Consider the following 20,721-nt stretch of genomic DNA (forward strand, 5'->3'; position numbering starts at 1 on the left):
ATTTGTTTTACATCAGCCAAAGCGGAATAACGTTTAATTTTTTGCTCACAATTTATGGACTGGTTTTTATAATATATTTTAGTAGTAAATTTGCGATCGTCGTATGCAGTCTTCCTATAAAGTAATTTTAAAGCTTTTCGTGAAGACAGGTGAGTAAAAAATATTTTACATAATATGTTATTTATTGTAACTCGGATTTTACACATATGTAAATCACGTGACATCCGCTTTTCTTTCAAATTCTGTACTTTGTTAATGCTATTTAGTAGGGAGTGTCGCGGAATGGAGCGTAGATTTTTTTATTTTATTTTTAGTACATATAGTTCTTACCAAATTTGTAAAGTTTTAGCTGCAACAAAATATTTTATAATTGTTTTTATTATTTTCTATCTAAAATTAGCAAAATTCGGGCGGTACATTTCTATGGGAGTCATATTAAAACATGAACCTGTGCAGACAATTCTCCGTCGGAATATTTTATACTCCCAACGTAGACTAAATGCCAAGTTTCAACTAATTCGGTTGGATAACGTGGCTACAACCTTCAAAATAATCAATATCGGCGGAACCGTTCTATGAGGGCTATATAAAAACGTGGACCTGTACCGAAAATTCTTATAGGAATGCATGTATAACCCCAACGGACACAAGATACCAAATCTAAGCCATTTCGGTTGGATAATGTGGTAGAAATCTTTAAAATACCGAAAATCGGCAGGTACCGTTATATGGGTAAAAGTAGAAATTTACTAAATATATTTATAAATGAAGTACCCTTGTCAATCTATAGATGTTCTTATCTAAATTATGGACAAACGTAAAGGTATTCTACCAGCAGAAAGTTTGAGTTTTTGAGGCATTATTCTCATATTCTTACCATGGCAGAACTACCAGGTAGTGGTATCACACCAGCTGATCGAATATGAAAAGTAAAATCACTTTATAAAAAAATTATTTTTGTTGTAATTTCCCCAACAACATAAAGAAAGTTTTGACATAACATATTCAAATTTTTACGATGCCACTACCTGTGTAATTGTGCCATGATTCTTATCATTTTTTTGTTACCTATTACAAACGGATTTTTTGTTTTATGCAATTTTATTTTAATTAATTCAAACATATCAACATTAAAACTTCAACAGAATAAAAATATTAAAATTTTAAAATATATTTGGTGGAGACTCAATCTTTAGTGATCCGACTGTGGCTGTTTTGTTTGTTCATGTGGATTGGACAACAAACATAACCTTTCTATGAATTGACTTTTGCCGCAAATAAACATCCTTATGACACCAACATATTAACGGTATTCTTTTCCATTCATAGAAATGGTTTTATGATACATGCATTATCACCCCTTTTTACTTGTAAAAACTGTCTAATTATTTAACTAGGGAACAAATAATATTTAAAAAGCAGTGTTTTAATATGTACATTGACTACAAGGACCCTAATGAGCCCATAATAAAATTTTCTCAAAGCGAGTAAATAGAAATACAAATACAAACCTAATACTATAATAGAGGGTGGTTCACTAAAACTTCTTATAGAATTTATTAAAATATGTATTGGTTGGAAATTTTAGCTAATTTCATATTTTACACAAATTTTCTCAAAATTCGTATACCGACCGAATTTACCACATTCGTGCATTTAATTTATATAATCTTGAATTTTAGTTGCTATTCTTGCCCTTATTCTCAAAAACATCAAACATATAATTTTTCATCACAATTTACAAAAAAACACACGTGCGGTACATTACCGGTACGTTATGTTTTAGTGAACCGACCAGTGGTACACTACGATAATCGTACTGTACCGCAGTCGGTTCACTAAAAAATCGTAGCGTACCGCAGTCGGTACACTAAAAATCGTTGTGTACCGCAGTCGGTACAGTAAGATTTTCGTTGTGCTCCGGTACAGTATCACTAAAATATTTTTTAGTGTTTGTGTACCGGTACGGTACATTATCGTAGCGTACCTATCCACCTTGGTACGGTACAGAACGGTACGGTACGATTCCATAGTGTTTATTTTCGAACACTGGGCATAGTGTGCGACTTAACACATAAATATACATACATACACATATGTGAACATTTGCTCTTCTTAATAAACGCGTGTCATTAATGCTGTCATTTGTAAAAAAATAAGAAAAAATTAAAATAAAAATTCGCTGAGCTTTAGATCTGTGTCATCATGGTGTTCCACTGCAAAATACAAAAAACAAACTAAACAATTATTTAAAATTTACAGAAATACACACATACCCTCACTTCCACCACGACTTCACCCTTCCGTTCTGTCTTCTTACTATTACTGTTCCTCCATTAACAATCAATCTCAACATTGATTGATTGGATACGAGATATAATAGTAAGTCAGAAGCCACTAAGGATGTCTATGTTTGTGTTGCGTGTTATAAACAATTAACGTCGACTATACATTTTGGGTTACGGTCAACAACAAACGTAACGACAATTAATTGCATTACAACGCTTATTACAATAATGATGACGACGTCGGAATCGGTTCTGCTGCTGCTACTGTTGCTACTGCTGACCCGCCTCACGATTAACAGCGTTAGGAAATGAAATCACAATATTGTCGTTACCGTAATCGGTTTACCATCGGCATTAATTTGAACTTCCTTTTCGGTTCGCACATTAGTTGTAAAACTTTGCAAACTGGGCGGTTTACTTAAATCAATTGGAGGTATATCTTCATCATAGTCGCCGGGCACATCACCCTCACCCTGTTCATCAACATCGATTATCGATGAGGGCTCCTCAAAGGTGTCGATGACTTGCGTGGGCGCAGGGAAATAATGTGGCTGTTTCTTGGAAGATGCTGGTCCTGGCATATAAATGATACCATCATCGGTATCATCATCGCCATCAAGCGATTTGTTGTGATTGTTGTTGGTGGCAACCAATTGCTGATGATGATGCTGGTGCTGATGATGATGGTGGTGGTGATTGTGATTGTGCTGTTGACTGTGATTCGGATGGTAGGTGGTGTGATGTGATGACACTTCATTGGGGTTACAAGCATAACTGGCGGCATATCCCGAACCATTCTGATACGGATTGGCATTTTTAACATAGGAATTACGACAACTGCCGCCACAATTCATATGATTCTCGGGATCACCTCCATTAGCTCCGTAACAATGGCCACGATGCACCGAACCAGATTCACCATATTTATGCAGGCTATGGCCCACTGTACCGTGTATCGGTTGCCCACTACCGGAGTGGGCTATTGACTGCTATATGTGTGAATGTGAACGGGCAATGGATAGTGAGTAGGGACTGATGTCCTTTTGGATTTGCATGGTGTCATAGATGGGAAATTCACAGCAGAGAATGAATTTCAATGCGGCGGGTACTTCAACGTAAATCGCTGGCGGTACCGGTATCAGTGGTGAGGTGGATGCTTTATATTTGCGATATTCTAATTGACTGTAAAGGGAAGAGAGTGAGAGAGATAGAGAAAAAAATAAGTGGAAATTATTAAAAAATATTGTTTTAGCAACATGAAACCTACGTAGAAACATAGGTTTGATGCTGGGTTAGCAGCCGCTGGCCAAAACATTATGGATTTGGGTCAATTCGGTACGAAAGAACCCGTTGCCGTGAGATTGTAAAAAATTACGAGTCGGCTCTGCCGACAGAGATATAAATTCAGCCTATGTAAATTGAAACTTTTGTGACGGAGGTACCCCAAAGAGTGACCCATTTTCGATCATAAACTAAGTTTGGAGAAAATATTACGAAATCCAAAGTTTGGACCGAATTGGTTGCTCCGTTTCACACCTACCATTTCAGCGAATATTTTTAAACTTTTGTGGTGTAGGTGCCGGAAGAACCAGCTTCCATAGAAGCCTCCTATAGAGGTCTTCTATTCCGTAAATGCCTCCTATGGAGGTCTTCTATTCCATAGAAATCTAATATGGAGGACTTCTATATCATAAAAGTCTCCTATTGAGACCTTCTATACCATAGAAGCCTCCTTATATGGAATATTCCTATATTCTATAAGACCTCCTATGGATGATTTCTTTTACCTAGAAACATTCTATGGAAGCTTTATTATTAGAAGCCTCCTATGGAGTTTTTTTATTCTGTAGTTGCCTCGTACGGAGGCCTTCTATTCCAGAGAAGCCTCCTATTGAGGTCTTCTATTCAATAGAAGCCTCCTATGGAGGTCTTCTATTCCATAGAACCCTTTTCGATTCCTTTTATTCCTATATTCTATAGGACCTCCTATGGAGGTCTTCTTTTACTTTGAAACATGCTATGGAAGTTTTATTATTGGAAGCATCCTATGGAGTTTTTTTATTCCATAGTTGTCTAGTTCGGAGGTCTTCTATTCCAGAGCAGCCTCCTATTGAGGTCTTCTATTGCATAGAAGCCTCCTATGGAGGTCTTCTGTTCCCTAAAAGCCTCCTATGGAGGTCTTCTGTTCCATAGAAGCCGTCTATGGAGGTCTTCTGTTCCATAGAAGCCTCCTATGGAGGTCTTCTATTCCATAGAAGCCTCCTATAGAGGTCTTCTATTCCATAAAAGCCTTTTATGGAGGTCTTCTATTCCATAAAAGCCTTTTATGGAGTCCTTCTCCCCATAAAATCCGTCTATACCATAGAAGCCTCCTATGGAGGCCTTTTATACCATAGAAGCCTCCTATGGAGTCCTTCTATATCATAGAAGCCTCCTATGGAGGCCTTCTATACCATAGAAGCCTCCTATGGAGTCCTTCTATACAATAGAAGCCTTCTATGGAGGACTTCTATACAATAGAAGCCTCCTATGGAGGCCTTCTATACCATAGAGGCCTTTAGGGAGGCATTCTCTACCATAGAAGCCTTTTATGGAGACCTTCTCCCCATAAAAGCCTCCTATGGAGGCCTTCTATACCCTCCTATGGAGGCTTTCTATACCATATAAGCGTCCTATGGAGGCCTCCTTTAACATAGAAGCCTCCTATGGAGGCCTTCTTTACCACAGAAACCTCCTATGGAGTCCTTCTAGCCTCCCATTGAGGCCTTCTATACCATCGAAACCTCCTATGGAGGACTTCCATACCATAGAAGCCTCCTATGGAGTCTTTCTATACCATAGAAGCCTCCTATGGAGGCCTTACATACCATAGAATCCTCCTATGGAGACCTTCTATACCATAGAAGCCTACTATGGAGGCCTCCTATACCATAGAAGCCTCCTATGGATCAATTCTATACCATAGAAGCCTCCAATAGAGGCCTTATATACCATAGAAGCCTCCAATGGAGGCCTCCTACCATACCATAGAAGCCTCCAATGGAGGCCTCCTACCATACCATAGAAGCCTCCTATGGAGGCATTTTATACCATAGAAGCCTTCTATTGAGGCCTTATGTTTCATAGAAGCTGCCTATGGATGCCTTCTATACCTCAAAAGCCTCCTATGGACGACTTCTGTTCCAATGGAGGCCTTCGATTCCATAGAAGCATTCTATATAGGCCTTGTATTCAATAAAAGCCTTGTATGGAGGCCTTTTTTGCCATAGGAGGTCCCTTCGGACGCCTTCTTTTACTTAGAAACATCCCATGGAAGCTTTATGGAGGTTTTATATTCCATAGAAGCCTTCTATGGAACCCTTCTATAACATAGAAGCCTCCCATGGATACCTTCTATTACGTAGAAGCGTCCTATGGAAGCTTTACGTTCCATAAAGCCTTCTAATGAATTGCAGGAATAGTGTATTTCCGGGGCTCTGTTTTTGGTTCAGGTGGCGAAGATTGCGACACGCCATCGCAGTAGTCGTGCAGTCGGCAGAGTCAGAAGTTCACCCATTCCCATTCAGAAGTTCTCACCGATTTTGACGTGCGATGGATGCAGATTTGACAAATGGAACAGATCCATGGCCCAGGTTTCTTCCCCATATCGGTACGGACCAAAACAGCTCGGGGCTGGCATTCCGGTCGAAGATTCTTCCTCATCAAACCGGATTTCATCAGCAGTTTTAGTTGGTAACGACAGGGTTTTTTTAGAGTTGTTGGGCCATTTTCTCAGGAAAAACTGTACCGTCGTAATTGGTGGTCCTCAAACTTCACTTTTTTTACCTCAGCATTAATGCTGACGAGGGTGTATACACTTTCATGGAGTCGGTTTTGCAATGTCCGTCCATCTGCCTGTCTGGCTTGAGCGCGATAACTCTCGAACTGATTAACCGATTTGGTCCAAAATTTGGATTTCGTAATATTTCTACCAGACATAGATCAAGTTCGAATATGGAGTATATCGATCCACTACTTCGAGTACCTCCCACACAACATTTCGGAAAAGTGCAGCTTGAGACCTCCTCTCGAATCGTTTTGATTTTTAATTTCTCGTTGGAATCGAGCTTAATGATCAATTCGACACCTCCAAATAATAGTATGCTAAGTCTAAAAAGTGAGTTTTTCGGGAGAAGCACTCAAAGTTTGGACATTTTTTTGAACTTCAGTACTATGCTAAGTCAATATTTGTTTATAACTTCTGTTCGGATTGACCGATCATTACCAAAATTTGACAGAATTTAAGTTAAAGGACGTTCGACACCTCCAAATAATAGTTTGCTAATTCTGAAAAGCGAGTTTTCCAGGACAAGCTCTAAAAGTTTGGAAATTTCTTTGACCTTCAGTACTATGCTTAGTAAATATTTGTTTATAACTTCTGTTCGGATTGTCCGATCCTTACCAAAAATTGACAGAATTTAAGTTAAAGGACGTTAAATATAAAAATGTAAAGAACTTGAAAACATGCTAAGTCGACTTAGCATACTATTATTTGGAGGCGTCGAATTATGCATCTGAAAAAGGAAAGCCGACGATTCGAACCCACACATCTGACCTGCATGTTTCGCCTTCGGTAAAGGCTCTTCAGACATATCGGATGTGGAGCGGCGTCGCAGTACTCGAACTTTTCTTCTTTCAAATGCATTTTTGTTGTAGCAACTTGTATTCGCTGCCCCCATTACGACGATGCATGTTATTTCAGGCGCAAGTCCGTACTTCCAGAGAAAATAGCCCGAAATCTGTAAAAACCTGCAAAGGCCCCATGTGTAATGGATGAAACGCACGATAATTCTCGAACGGATAAACCGAACCGGTCCAACATTTGGCAATCGTAATATCTTGAGTAAACTTAGATCAAGTCCTATGATGGGCTATATCGGTCCACCGCTTTGGGTACCTCCGCCGCAAAAGTTTAAAACTTTTCGTTAAAATGGAGCGCACGATAACTCTCGAAGGCAATAACCGATTTGCTTCATACTTTGCACACCGTAATATTTCTACGAGACATAGATCCGGTTAGATTATGGACTATATATGTATGTCAACTCCTTCGGGTACCTCCCACACAAAATTTCGGATAAGTGAAGTTTAGGACCTCGTCCCGAATCGTTTTGAGTTTTGTTGCTAAAGGTTGCACTCAAGTCCCCTATTACGATGGTGCAAGTTTTTTGAGTGGCAAGTCCATACTTCTTGAAAAATTACCCGAAAACTGTAAAAAAAACTCCCGTACGGCCAGCATGTGTAGTGACTGGTGGGCACGACAACTCCCGAATCGAGTACTGCGTTTGTCCACACTTTGTATATCATAATATTTCTTCAAATATTAGATGAAATTCGAAGATAGTGCTTATAAGTCAACTTCTCCCGGTTCGAAAATATTCGCTAAAATGGTATGCGCAACATCTCATAAACGGAGCAACCGATTTGTTCCAAACTTTGGATCTCGAAATAGTTTGTCCAATCTTAGTTTTTGTTCAAAAGTGGGCCCTATCGGTCCATTGCTTAGGTTACCACCCAGGGTGGTAGGGGTCTGTGCGAGTATCCTTTGGAAATTTTTACCGAAGGTACTCCTAGTAGTCCTATTTACATCTATATGATGTTTTTCGTAGGCAAGTCCATGGTTCCTGATATAATGGCCCTATCGAGTGAAATGACTCACAAAATAAGACACACTTCCAAAATAGACTAGACGGTCCATTCCTTTAGGTACATCTCCCGCAAAACTTTTTAAAATTTATCCTAATCTATATCTTTATTGACAAGTCCAAAATGTTTAAGACCCACTAAATACATACTTTTTTTGGGAAAAAGGCGTTTCAAAGGCAAAGCCGACTGAAATTGTTTTACTTGCTTTTTTTTATTTTTTTAGTACAATAACAAATATTTCACATGTATTTATAAAAGAAAAATTGTATTGATAAATTTTAAAAATTTTAGAAAAAGTAGTAACTTAAGGTGACGTAGGGGATGGAAGACACCAAGAACGGTCCTGACCGGCATTAACATGGCAAAGCCCAGGATTTGTCTTGGTCCCTCTTTCATCTAACGTGGACACTGACCTCCCCTTGGTGTCACCTGGGGAACTGCTTTTAACACCCGTTAAAAGAAGTGAGCTAACATATGCCGCGCGTTCATCCATAAGAACGTTAAACACTTGGGTTTGGTCGTCGATTTGGTAACCCTCCCCAAGAAAAAAACAGCCTACTATGAAAAAACGAAAGAATAGAAAAACAAATCCGTCAAAACAAAAAACGAAAGAAAAGAAAAACAAATCCCGCAAACGTTTTAAGGACCATGATCTGCGAATCTGCACCTGGAATGTTCGCACTCTTTATAGAGAAGGTGCAGTTTACGCATTGGCAGATGTACTTGAAAAGTACAAGGCCGATATTACTGCCATACTGGAAATACGATGGAACGGAAAAGGCGTCATTGTAGTTGGTCGGAGGTTAAAACATCTGGTCTTCAGCTTCATCAATGAAAGACTCGCTACAATTCGATTAAAAGCAAAATTCTTCAACATCAGCTTTATTTTCACTCATACTTCCACTGAAGACAAGGACAAACATACCAAATATATATTTTACGAGCGCTTAGAAGAAACTTATGATCTACTAGGCGATTTTAATGCAAAATTGGAAAGGAGAATATCTTTGGCCCAACAGTCGGGAAATTCAGTCTCCACAGTGAAAAAATCTGACAATGACATGAAGCTGATAGACTTTGCAGCTGCAAAACACATGGTGTTTAGCAATACCAGATTTAAGCATCTCGATATTCATAAGTGCACCTGGCTGTCGCCAGATCAAAGAACAAGAAATCAAATTGATCACGTTGTGATAGATGGAAGACATGCATCAAACGTGTTGGATGTACGATCGTTCCGAGGTGCAAACATAGACTCGGACCACTACCTTGTTGCAGCAAAGGTACGCACCCGTTTAAACGTAGCAAACAAAGTACGAACAGACACAACACGAAAGTTAGACATCGGTAAGCTGCAATCACAACAGATAGCCACAGCATATTTCACTCAATTATCCCAATTGCTTAATCAAAGCACTCCTCATCCCGATAATATATCAGCACAATGACAAAGTATTGCCCACTCCATGCAAACAGCCGCAAAATCCAAACTTGGATATCAGAGACCTACACCAAGGAATCCATGGTATGATCAGGAGTGTCGTGCTGCTACCGAAGAGAAAAATGCGGCATATAGCGCACGAGAGAGATATCGGGAGAAAAGGAGAGAGGAGAAACGTCTTTTCTGGAAGAAAAAGGAGTGAGATGGAAAAGCGGGAATGTGAACAAATCGAGATGTACAGGAGACAGAATGAAGTCCGAAAATTCTACCAAAGAGTGAAGCATCAAACTGATGGCTTTGGTACAGGCACCTCCTACTGTAGAGACCATCAAGGTAATTTGGTAAATGATACAGAAAGTGTGCTCAGGATATGGACAGAGCAATTTTCAAACCTGTTGGTATCCAGCGAAGACCACGAAGATACCACACACCCAATCCCAGAAGATGGTATTGAATGTATACCACCCGGCCAAGATGAGGTAAAGACAGTAATATACCGGTTGAAGAATAATAAGGCAGCAGGAGTTGATGGCATACCAGCCGAGCTGTTTAAAACCGGAGGCGACACCCTGATAAGGTGTATGCATCAGCTAGTTAGCTCCATCTGGCAGGAAGAGCGAGTACCCGACGATTGGAACCTGAGCATCCTGTGTCCCGTCAATAAGACTTTATGCTCCAACTATAGGGACATAAGTCTTCTCCCTATAGCCTACAAGATAGTGTCAGGGATATTGTGCGAACGACTAAAGCCCATGGTCAACGAAATAATTGGACCGTACCAATGAGGCTTTAGACCTGGGAAGTCCGCCATTGACCAGATATTTACCCTGCGGCAAATCCTGGAGAAGTCCTAAGAGATGCAGATCGACACCTACCACCTTTTTGTCGATTATAAAGCAGCCTTCGACAGCCCGCTACGTTCAAAGGTATTCCAAGCCATGTCTGAATTTGGTATCCCCGCAAAGCTCATCCGGCTTTGTAAAATGACTTTAACTGACACGAGGTCCTCAGTTAAAATAGGAAAGAACCTCTCCGAAGAGTTTGGTACAGCCTTTCGTGTGACTTCTTCAACATCCTGCTTGGAAAGGGTTATTCGATAGGCAAACGTCAAAGGAAGTGGCACAATCTACACCAATAGCCACATGTTACTTGCTTATGCTGATGATATAGACATCACGGGCCGATTAGTAAAAGAAGTAACTGATACCTTTATGAAGGTCGAGGGAGAATCTGCTAAAGTGGGTCTGGCGGTAAACGGCGTGAAGACTAAGTTGATGGTGTCCACGCGCAATGCGTTCATTGAGCTCGGACCGACTGTGGAAGTTGGTTTCTATAATTTTGAGGTAGTAAATGACTTCGTCTACCTGGGCACCTCCGTAAATACAACAAACGACATCAGTTGTGAAATAAAAAGAAGAATTGTATTGGCCAACAGATGCTAGGCCTTTGCTTTGGCTTAAGTAAAGCAAAGCCACAACTCGTCAAACAAAAATAACGCTTTACAAAAGACTGATACTACCCGTGCTGATGTATGGTTCCGAAGCCTGGGTACTTGCACAAGCAGATAAGGCAGTGCTTAGCGTGTTTGAGAGAAACAATTCTTCGAAAGATCTACGGACCGATCTGCGTTGACGGTGAATATCGACGTCGTATGAAACACGAGCTGTATCTGCTATACAACGACATCAATATAGTTAAACGTATCGGGATGCAGCGATTGCGTTGGCTAGGCCATATAATAAGAATGAGCGATGATGAACCCGCTAAAAAGGCGTATAAATTCGAGCCACATGGCGGTGCACGCAGAAGTGGCAGGCCAAAGAATAGATGGCGCAAACAAGTGGATGAAGAGATGACAAGGCGCGGTATTACAAAAGCGAAGCACGAAACAGAGAGAATTGGAGATCTTTTCTTAGTTCGGTCTATGGAACAAATGTTCTGTAAGGGGCAGCTAAGTAAGTAACTATATGAACAAGTAAAAAAGTATCAGTCGGCCTTGCCGACAGAGATATACCCTCAGCCTGTGTATATTGAAACAATTTTTTCCCCAAATAACGTATGTATTTAAAAATACAAAAAAAAAGATTTTTTCAAATTGGACCTATATTGAAGCAGTTATGAGTATTTTTTTGCATATAGTTTTTACAGAATTCGATTTTTTCAAGGAGCAATATCTCGGAAAACGATAGTCAATAAATCTGAAAATATACTAAAATGTTTTGCCGATGAGCAGTATCACCACAGCAAAAAATATAGGAAATCGAAAATCACTTTTTGAAAAAGTTTCCGACTTCACACAGAAATGCCCATATATGTTTATGTTTATGTTTATGTAATAGATTAAATATTTTCAAATATTTTCAAATTTTTTACTTACTCTCTATATTTTTCATCAGCTGATTTTTCTCTCAACGGTATGCCGGATAAAAAGAGTATAATGAATGTGGTGAAAATCGGTGAGGCAATTGCCACCCATTCATGGCCGGATATAACATTGAGGGATATAGCAAATATACCCCACCATATAACAACTTCGCCAAAATAGTTGGGATGGCGGGATAAACGCCAAAGGCCTACAAGAAAGGGGAAACAAACAAAAAAGGTTAACAAAACAAACATTACACAAACAAAAAGATGTAGCAATGTCCTCCTCATTCAGGTGTGTAATCATGTCTCTTTCTACTTACCATCATTACAAAATTTACCCTGATTCGCTGGATCCTGGCGAAATGAGAATTTTTGCAAATCGGCATAGGTTTCAGCCAGCAGGCCAACAATGAACATACCCGTCCCGGCTGAATCTAATGTTGTCATCGTTTTCGGTGCATTGGGCTGGGAATGACGTGGTGAATTGATAATAATTACCGGCAGGGAGACAACATAAACCCAAATAGCCTACAACAAAAAAGAGAGTGGCAAAGAATTTTCAATTAACTTTTGTGATAATTGCCAAATTGTCAAAAGTGTCACACATGCCCGCACCTGAAATGTCCAAAAGACAGCATATCGTATGATGTTTCTTCGTGTATCATCGAATTGTTTATCTCGTCCCAGTTTGACAATGCGATACAGCAGGTAACCAGATAGACGGGCGCCCCACAGGCATACAAATAATGTGACCATCAATTGGCGGCTATCATAGGCCTGTAAATAATCGTTTAACAAAACAGAAAAAGAAGAGAAAAAAAACACACAAAATTAAGTTTACTCAGATACGTACATATATGTATGTATGTACAGATGTACATGGACATGTGTACATTGATTGCTATAAACAAAACAACAATGAAAAAACCACAATGATGACAAACATGTTTGCAAACAATCCCCACGAACATAACACGAACATGACCAGACCATGCTTACAATCGCACAATACCAAAATGAGTCCAAATGAATGAGAGAAATATTATTCCAGCACATAATGGTCATATCCGTTGTTGGTCTGGCTGGCAGTCTTTCATTCTGGCCATTTGTTCACTTAAATTTTATGAACATAAGAACAACAATTTCTACCTCACACCCTCCCACACACACTGCTATCACCTTTCAGCTTTCATTCAATATCAGCACCACCATTAGTACATTTGCGTTAATGGTTGGTTGCTCATATGTCCGGAAAGTGTCCACTCATGTGCGTCTGCACAACAATTGGCATGTGTTCTGGTAATGTTTTCTGTATGTATATTTATTTGTGGTCAATGGACATACATATGTATTTTTATGTGACTACTATATGCATATGGGTGATTACATCTCGTATTTCACACAAACAAATTTGGTAAGCCATTAAGTTTTAGGCTCAGCAGGGGACTGATAGGAAAATGTCCTTAATTACTTCCAAAATTATTGATTGATCAATTAGAAATTGTTGTGGATGTAAAATGGTTATTTAATTTCTCACAGAACGTGCTGGGTGGCGTATTGTGGTCTAATGTTAATGACATGTGTTACTCATACTACCCGAGTACGCACACAGGATGTGTTTTGTACCCATCGTCTTTTGGGTTTGGAATGAAAATGTCAAAGCTTTTAATTTTATAACTGGCATAAATTTAATGCTTTAATAAAATCCATAAAATACATTAATATAAAATGTATTACCAATTTTTAAACCTCGATCATGGTAGGTGGAGTGTGTGTTTAAAGTTTATCGTAACGACTGTAAAATCTTAAAATAAAATTCATTGTGATAATCAGTTCATCTGCTGAAAAATTAATTAAACTGTAACACAAAATAGAACTCAAGGTCTGTGAATTCATTTTGGGGATGAAAGTCCATGAAGAGAATATTATGAAAACGGAAATACAAATATGTCTCAGTTCAAAGGTCTGAGTTGTTATTATTTGTCGATTAGTTGTCTTTCAGAACTGTACCTAAAATTTTTGAAAAATATTTGTATTTCGAAAAATCTCATCTCTCAACGGATGAAAGCGGAAAAGGGGACAATTAAAAAATGCATCACACCATATTTCAAAAGCTTGATCTTTGGATAATATTTATTTTATGTTCTTAGTATACCTATCAGGAATTTACCAAAGGAATTTTCTACCCATGTTGGAGAGTGTTATACAAGGGGGCCTATTCTGTAACTTTTTAACAACATTACTCATTGTTTATTTTACAACAATTTCATTTGTTTGTTTTATTGTTGTTACAAAAACAAAAGAAATTTAAACAATATCGATAGTTGTTTAATGTTACAGAATAGGCCTAAAGGTGTTTTTTAAGCCCGATAGAACTTGAAATTGTAAGAAATAACACAAAAAATCAAATTGTAATCAAATTTTTTTTTATTCGAAAGATCAATACGTGACATTAACATTTCGGGCATATGGGCACCGCGGCTGTTCTTGACGAAGTGCATTCTGGACGTCCAATTTTTGGCCACTTTTTCGAGCACTGCTGGCTGTATGTCACGAATAACACGAACAATGCTGGCCTCCAAGGCATCAATTGTTGCTGGTTTATCAGCATAAGCCAGTGACTTCACGTAGCCCCACAGGAAATAATCGAGAGGTGTCAAATCGCACGACCTTGGAGGCCAATTGACAGGTCCACTTCTCGAAATCAACTTATCGCCAAATTATGATTTCAATAAGTCGATGGTTGCGTTCGCCGTATGGCACGTAGCGCCATCCTGTTGAAACCACATCTCCTCCGGATTAATGTCATGGTGCGGTAACGATCACCATTGACCATAACGCGAGCTCCGGCCTCATTTTTGAAGAAATAAGGTCCGATGATGCCACCAACCGCACCATACGGTGCATTTTTCTGGATGTAATGGAGTCTGTAGGGTCTCTTGTGGATTGGTCTCACTCCATATGCGGCAATTTTGCTTATTAACAAACCCGTTAAGCCAAAAATGCGCTTGTTCGGATGGACGATTATGTACGCCATACAAATGACGAAGTCGTCTATAAGTTGCGCGAATCGACGACTGATTTTCAAAGTAAATTTGGAGAATTTCGTAGCGTTGTTCAAGCGTGAGTCTATTCATTATGATTTGTCAGAGTATACTGAAACAAATAAAAAAAGTTTCATCAAAATTTAATTTTTTGTGTTACTTTTACAATTTAAAGTTCTATCTAGCTTAGAAAAACACCTTTTATATGGTGAAATATTCACAGAATGCTCATCATGAGTTGTGGCATCCGGTCATAGGTAACGACCAGAGAAGTAGAGCGCTGGCTGAGCAGATTCATAGCTCTTAGTTTTGCACGGTCAATCAGGATGCCCCTACGTGAATTAGATCAGATCTCTTCCTGCCGAGGAGGATGGATGATGTTGCCAATGCCACCAGGAACGCTAAATCATCCAAAGCATTGGACTCTGATGGAATCTCCATGGTAATGCTGAAGCAGCTGGATGGACCGGTAGTGGAGTATCTCACTAAAGTTCTCAACTTGTCGCCGTAGGAAGAACTCCTGAGGACTTAATCCTCCCCAGTATCAGAAATAGCTATCAAGTTGCCGATCATCAGCATGGATTCCGTAAGCAGCACAGCACGACAACTGCGCTGCACGCCATTACCACATATATTTGTCAAGGACTCAACCAGAGACGGCCGTGCGATAGAACAGTGATGGTGCGCTTGACTTATCAAAAGCCTTTGATAAAGTCAGGCACTCCGCCCTGTTTGAGGACATTGAGCAGACAACCCTCCGGCCAAGCTTGAAACGTACGTGGAATTCAGGAACAAGAAGTCCAAACCCCGTAGAGTGAAACAGGGAGTTCCCCAAGGTGGGGTGATATCTCCGGAACTGTTTAACCTCTAGCTCTCCTGTATTCCGTCCCCTTCAGACGACATCGAGATTGTAACGTATGCGGATGATTGCACGATCCTGGCGTCGGGTACCTACCCTGATGATATCTGTGAGAGACTGAACAACTATTTAACCGATTTTACCACCTTTTTCCATTCGAGGAATATGCAGATTTCCGCCACAAAATCAACAACCACTCTGTTCTCTACATGGACAGCGCAGTTTGGAAGAGAATTGAATGTCTTGGTCGACGGTAGCAGAATTCCGACCACAAACTGTTCCAAAATTTTAGGGGTCACATTCGACACTACTTTCAAGATGTGCGCGCACGCCACAGCTATCTGCGACAAACTGAAAAGCAGGAAGAAGGCCCTCAAGTCTCTAGCCGGCAGCACTTGGGGTGCAGATAAAGAAACCTTGTTGACCGTATGCGGCGCCAGTTAGGTTCCGTGTTACGAAATGGAAAAAGATTCAAACCTGCCAGCATGTCGCCTTAAGGATAACAACAGGGTGCCTCCTCAAGCCTTCAGTGGACCATCTACATGGGGAGGCAAAGATTCTTCCAGTAAAGCAACACAATGAGATGCTTTCGTTGCAATACTTGCTTGGGTGTTACCGTGAGAGCCATCCCAATCACCATCTACTGGATTGTAATATTCATGCTCTAGAGAGAGAGAGGTCCAATAATTTAGGAGACAAGCAGGTTTAAATAGTATTCACACGGATGCAGTTGCTAAGGCCATAAGCAAATATAGTGTGAATAAAGTCCTTGAAATACATCCCCCATCTATCGCAGCGGAGAAGCGTCAGCTACCAAGACAAACTAGAGTAGTTTTGGCTCAACTACGCTCGGTATATTGCAGTCGCCTAAATTTTCATTGGGCGGAAATCGACCGCGCCGTGCAAGACAAATCGATTCATCTCTCGTGCGCATCTGAGGCATCGTTCCAATTCCGTCCATAAATCTGGTGCTTTGACCAGTGAGGAGCTAAACCTGGCACGCAATCACTGGATTCAAGTGTGTCAGACACAAAACACCTTTTCAACTGCCCAGCCAAATCTACTCATCTAACTCCAGTGGTTCTGTGGTTACATCGAAGCAGCCACATTCCTGGAACTGTAGATAGACCCAGAGCCAGATTGAACTGAAGAACGAACATACAAACATAATAATAAACACTGTTACAACAACAACCAGAATTAGCGGAGAATGCCAAACATAGTTATGTCGTTTCTCATAGGTCAGACCATCCTCCTATAATCATCTTCATCAGCAGACCGCCCGACTTCATCACCTTTGAACGCAGCGCTTTTATCGATCATGGAAAAGCTAATTGGTCTAGTTTTAGAGAGTTAACCAATCACTGTTTCACTTACATAACACAACAACTACTACCAAGAAGCCACTTACAGTCATTGGAAAACGGCGCCTTGACAACACTCCATCATACATTATCTCTACCTGACACTAGTAGTATGGGTGACGAAGGGGATGAATGATACCAAGCAACGGTCTTGACCGGCTTTAACATGGCAAAGCCCAGGATTTATCTTGGTCCCTCTTTCATCTCAAGTGGACACTGACCTCCCCGTGCTGTCACCTGGGGAACTGCCTTTAACACCCGTTAAAGGTAGTGAGCTAACATGTGCCGCGCGTTCACCCATAAGAACGTTAAAAACTTGGGTTTGGGCGTCGGGTTAGTAACCCTCCCCTAGAAAAAACATCCTACTATGAAAAAACAAAAGAAAAGAAAAACAAACCCCTCTAAAGTTGACGAACCCCGCAAACGTTTTAAGGACCATGATCTGCGAATCTGCACCTGGAATGTTCGCACTCTTTATAGAGAAGGTGCAGTCTTCGCATTGGCAGACGTACTTGAAAAGTACAAGGCCGATATTACTGCCATACAGGAAATACGATGGAACGGGAAAGGCGTCACAACAACACCTAAAGGTGACGCACTGTATTATAGCTGCCATGCTAAATTCTTCAACATCAGCTTTATTTGCGCTCATGCTCCCACTGAAGAAAAGGACGAACAGACCAAAGATATATTTTACGAGCGCTTAGAAGAAACATATGACCGTTGCCCTGCCCATGACATTAAAATCATTCTAGGCGATTTTAATGCCAAAATTGGAAAGGAGAATATCTTTGGCCCAACAGTCGGGAAATTCAGTCTCCACAGTGAAACATCTGACAATGGTAAGAGGCTGATAGACTTTGCAGCTGCAAAAAACATGGTAGTTAGCAGTACCAGATTTAATCATCTCGATATTCATAAGGGCACCTGGCTGTCTCCAGATCAAAGAACAAGTAATCAAATTGATCATGTTGTAATAGATGGAAGACATTCGTCCAGCGTGTTGGATGTACGATCGTTCCGAGGCGCAAACATTGATTCGGACCACTACCTTGTTGCAGCAAAGGTACGTACCCGTCTAAACGTTGCAAATAAAGCACGAACAGACACAACGCGGAAGTTGGACATCGATAGGCTGCAAACACAACAGATAGCCACAGCATATTCCACTCAACTAACCCAATTGCTTAACGCGAGCACTCCTTGTCCCGATAACATAACAACACAATGGCAAAATATTGCCCACTCCATGCAAACAGCCGCAAAATCCATACTTGGATTCCAGAGGCCTCCACAAAGGAATTCATGGTATGATCAGGAGTGTCGTGCTGCTACCGAAGAGAAAAATGCGGCATATAGAGCTACTTTACAATCAGTAGCAACGCGTAGCGCACGAGAGAGATATCGGGAGAAAAGGAGAGAAGAGAAACGTCTTTTCCGCAAGAAAAAGAGAGAAATGGAAAAGCGGGAGTGTGAAAAAATCGAGATGTACAGGAACCAGAATGAAGTCCGAAAATTCTACCAAAGAGTGAAGCATCAAACAGATGGCTTTGGTACAGGCACAACCTCCTGTAGAGACCAGCAAGGTAATCTGGTAACAGATACAGATAGCGTGCTCAGGATATGGAAGGAACATTTCTCCAATCGAAGACGATAATACCACAGATCCAATCCCAGAAGATGGTATAGAATGTATACCGCCCGGCCAAGATGAGGTAAAAACAGCAATCAACCGGCTGAAGAATAATAAAGCAGCAGGAGCCGATGGCTTACCAGCCGAGCTGTTTAAAACCGGAGGCGACGCGCTGATAAGGTGTATGCATCAGCTAGTTAGCACCATCTGGCAGGAAGAACGCGTACCCGACGATTGGAACCTGAGCATCCTATGTCCTGTCCACAAGAAAGGAGATAAGACTGTATGCTCCAACTATAGGGGCATAAGTCTTCTCCCTATTGCCTATAAGATAGTGTCAGGGATATTGTGCGAACGACTAAAGCCAATGGTCAACGAAATAATTGGACCATACCAATGCGGCTTTAGACCTGGCAAGTCCACCATTGACCAGATATTTACCCTGCGGCAAATCCTAGAGAAGACCCAAGAGATGCAGATCGACACATTTCACCTATTTGTCGATTATAAAGCAGCATTCGACAGTCCCCTCCGATCAAAGGTATTCCACGCAATGTCTGAATTTGGTATCCCCGCAAAGCTCATCCGGCTTTGTAAGATGACTTTAACTGATACTAGGTCCTCAGTTCAAATTGGAAAGAACCTCTCCGAAGAATTTTGTACCAAAAGAGGTTTCAGACAAGGAGACAGCCTTTCGTGTGACCTATTTAACATTTTGCTGGAAAAGGTAATACGAGATGCAAATGTCAAAAGAAATGGCACAATTTACACCAATAGCCACATGTTACTTGCCTATGCTGATGACATAGACATCATGGGACGATCAGTAAAGGAAGTAACTGATACCTTTAGGAAGATCGAAGCAGAATCTGCGAAAGTGGGTCTGGCGGTAAACGGCGAAAAGACCAAATTGATGGTGTCGACGCGCAAAGCGTCCATAGAGCTCGGACCAACTGTGGAAGTTGGTGCCTACAATTTTGAGGTAGTTAAAGACTTCGTCTACCTCGGCACCGCCATAAACACAACAAACAACATCAGTTGTGAAATAAGAAGAAGAATTGTATTGGCCAACAGATGCTACTATGGTTTAAGTAAGCAATTTAAAAACAACGCTACATCTCGTCAAACAAAAATAACACTATACAAATCGCTGATACTACCCGTGCTAATGTATGGCTCCGAAGCATGGGTACTTGCGCAAGCAGATAAGGCAGTGCTTGGTGTGTTTGAGAGGAAAATTTTTCGAAAGATCTACGGGCCGATTTGCGTTGACGGTGAATATCGACGTCGTATGAACCACGAGCTATATAAGCTATACAAAGACATGAATATAGTTAAACGTATCGAGATGCAGCGATTGCGTTGGCTAGGCCATATCATGAGAATGAGCGATGATGAACCCGCTAAAAACGCGTATGAATACATGCCACATGGCGGTGCACGCAGTTCCAAAAAGTCAAGCGAAAAACAGAGAGGAATGGAGATCTTTTCTTAGTTCGGTCTATGGAACAAATGTTCTGTAATGGGCCAACTAAGTAAGTAAGTAAGACACTAGTAGTATAATAGTCCACAAACCGGTAAATTTAACTCCAGTGTATTGTATTGCAACCACTTCATGCCTCGAGTCACTCATATATTTCAGAGTTGGTTACTGATGAAGAGCTGGCTACTGCAGGGAACTAAAGGCTGTTCTAAATCCGCCAAAGTACACCTTGGTGTTACCGAGTTGGGAATACTTTTTGGAAGCTACCCATTAAATTGTGGTAGCTAATAAATTGTACTGTACCTTCGGGTTTTTCAGTTCTATAGGGCTCTTGAGTCGTCTGTCCCATTCGACACTGGACCTTCCGGTTTTTCAGTTCTACAGGGCTCTTGAGTCATCTGTTCCATTCGGCACTGGACCTTCTGGTTTTTCATTCCAACAGGGCCTTCGGGTCAGCTGTTCCACTGTTTGGGTAATAGTAGTACATTGTAGAAAACTATATCGTAGCCCTAGCACTAGCACCCGAGCGACGAAACCATCATGTCAACACCTGAACG

At 40.7% G+C, this 20,721-nt stretch overlaps 1 protein-coding gene across 1 annotated transcript in view; it reads right to left on the bottom strand.

Annotated features, from left to right (window-relative positions):
- Positions 1-373: 373 nt before the first annotated feature.
- Positions 374-20,721, bottom strand: part of LOC141403561 (uncharacterized) — a 141,533-nt gene continuing 121,185 nt past the window's right edge. Inside the window, 5 exon segments of the mRNA XM_073986162.1 lie at positions 374-2,216; positions 2,277-3,470; positions 11,792-11,987; positions 12,102-12,309; positions 12,397-12,558. Of these exon segments, the coding sequence (XP_073842263.1) occupies positions 2,603-3,470; positions 11,792-11,987; positions 12,102-12,309; positions 12,397-12,558 (1,434 nt within the window). The 3' untranslated portion in view covers positions 374-2,216; positions 2,277-2,602.

Source organism: Musca autumnalis, unplaced genomic scaffold (genome assembly GCF_047663935.1).
Source record: "Musca autumnalis isolate F117 unplaced genomic scaffold, ASM4766393v1 scaffold_4, whole genome shotgun sequence".
NCBI classification, from domain to species: domain Eukaryota; kingdom Metazoa; phylum Arthropoda; class Insecta; order Diptera; family Muscidae; genus Musca; species Musca autumnalis.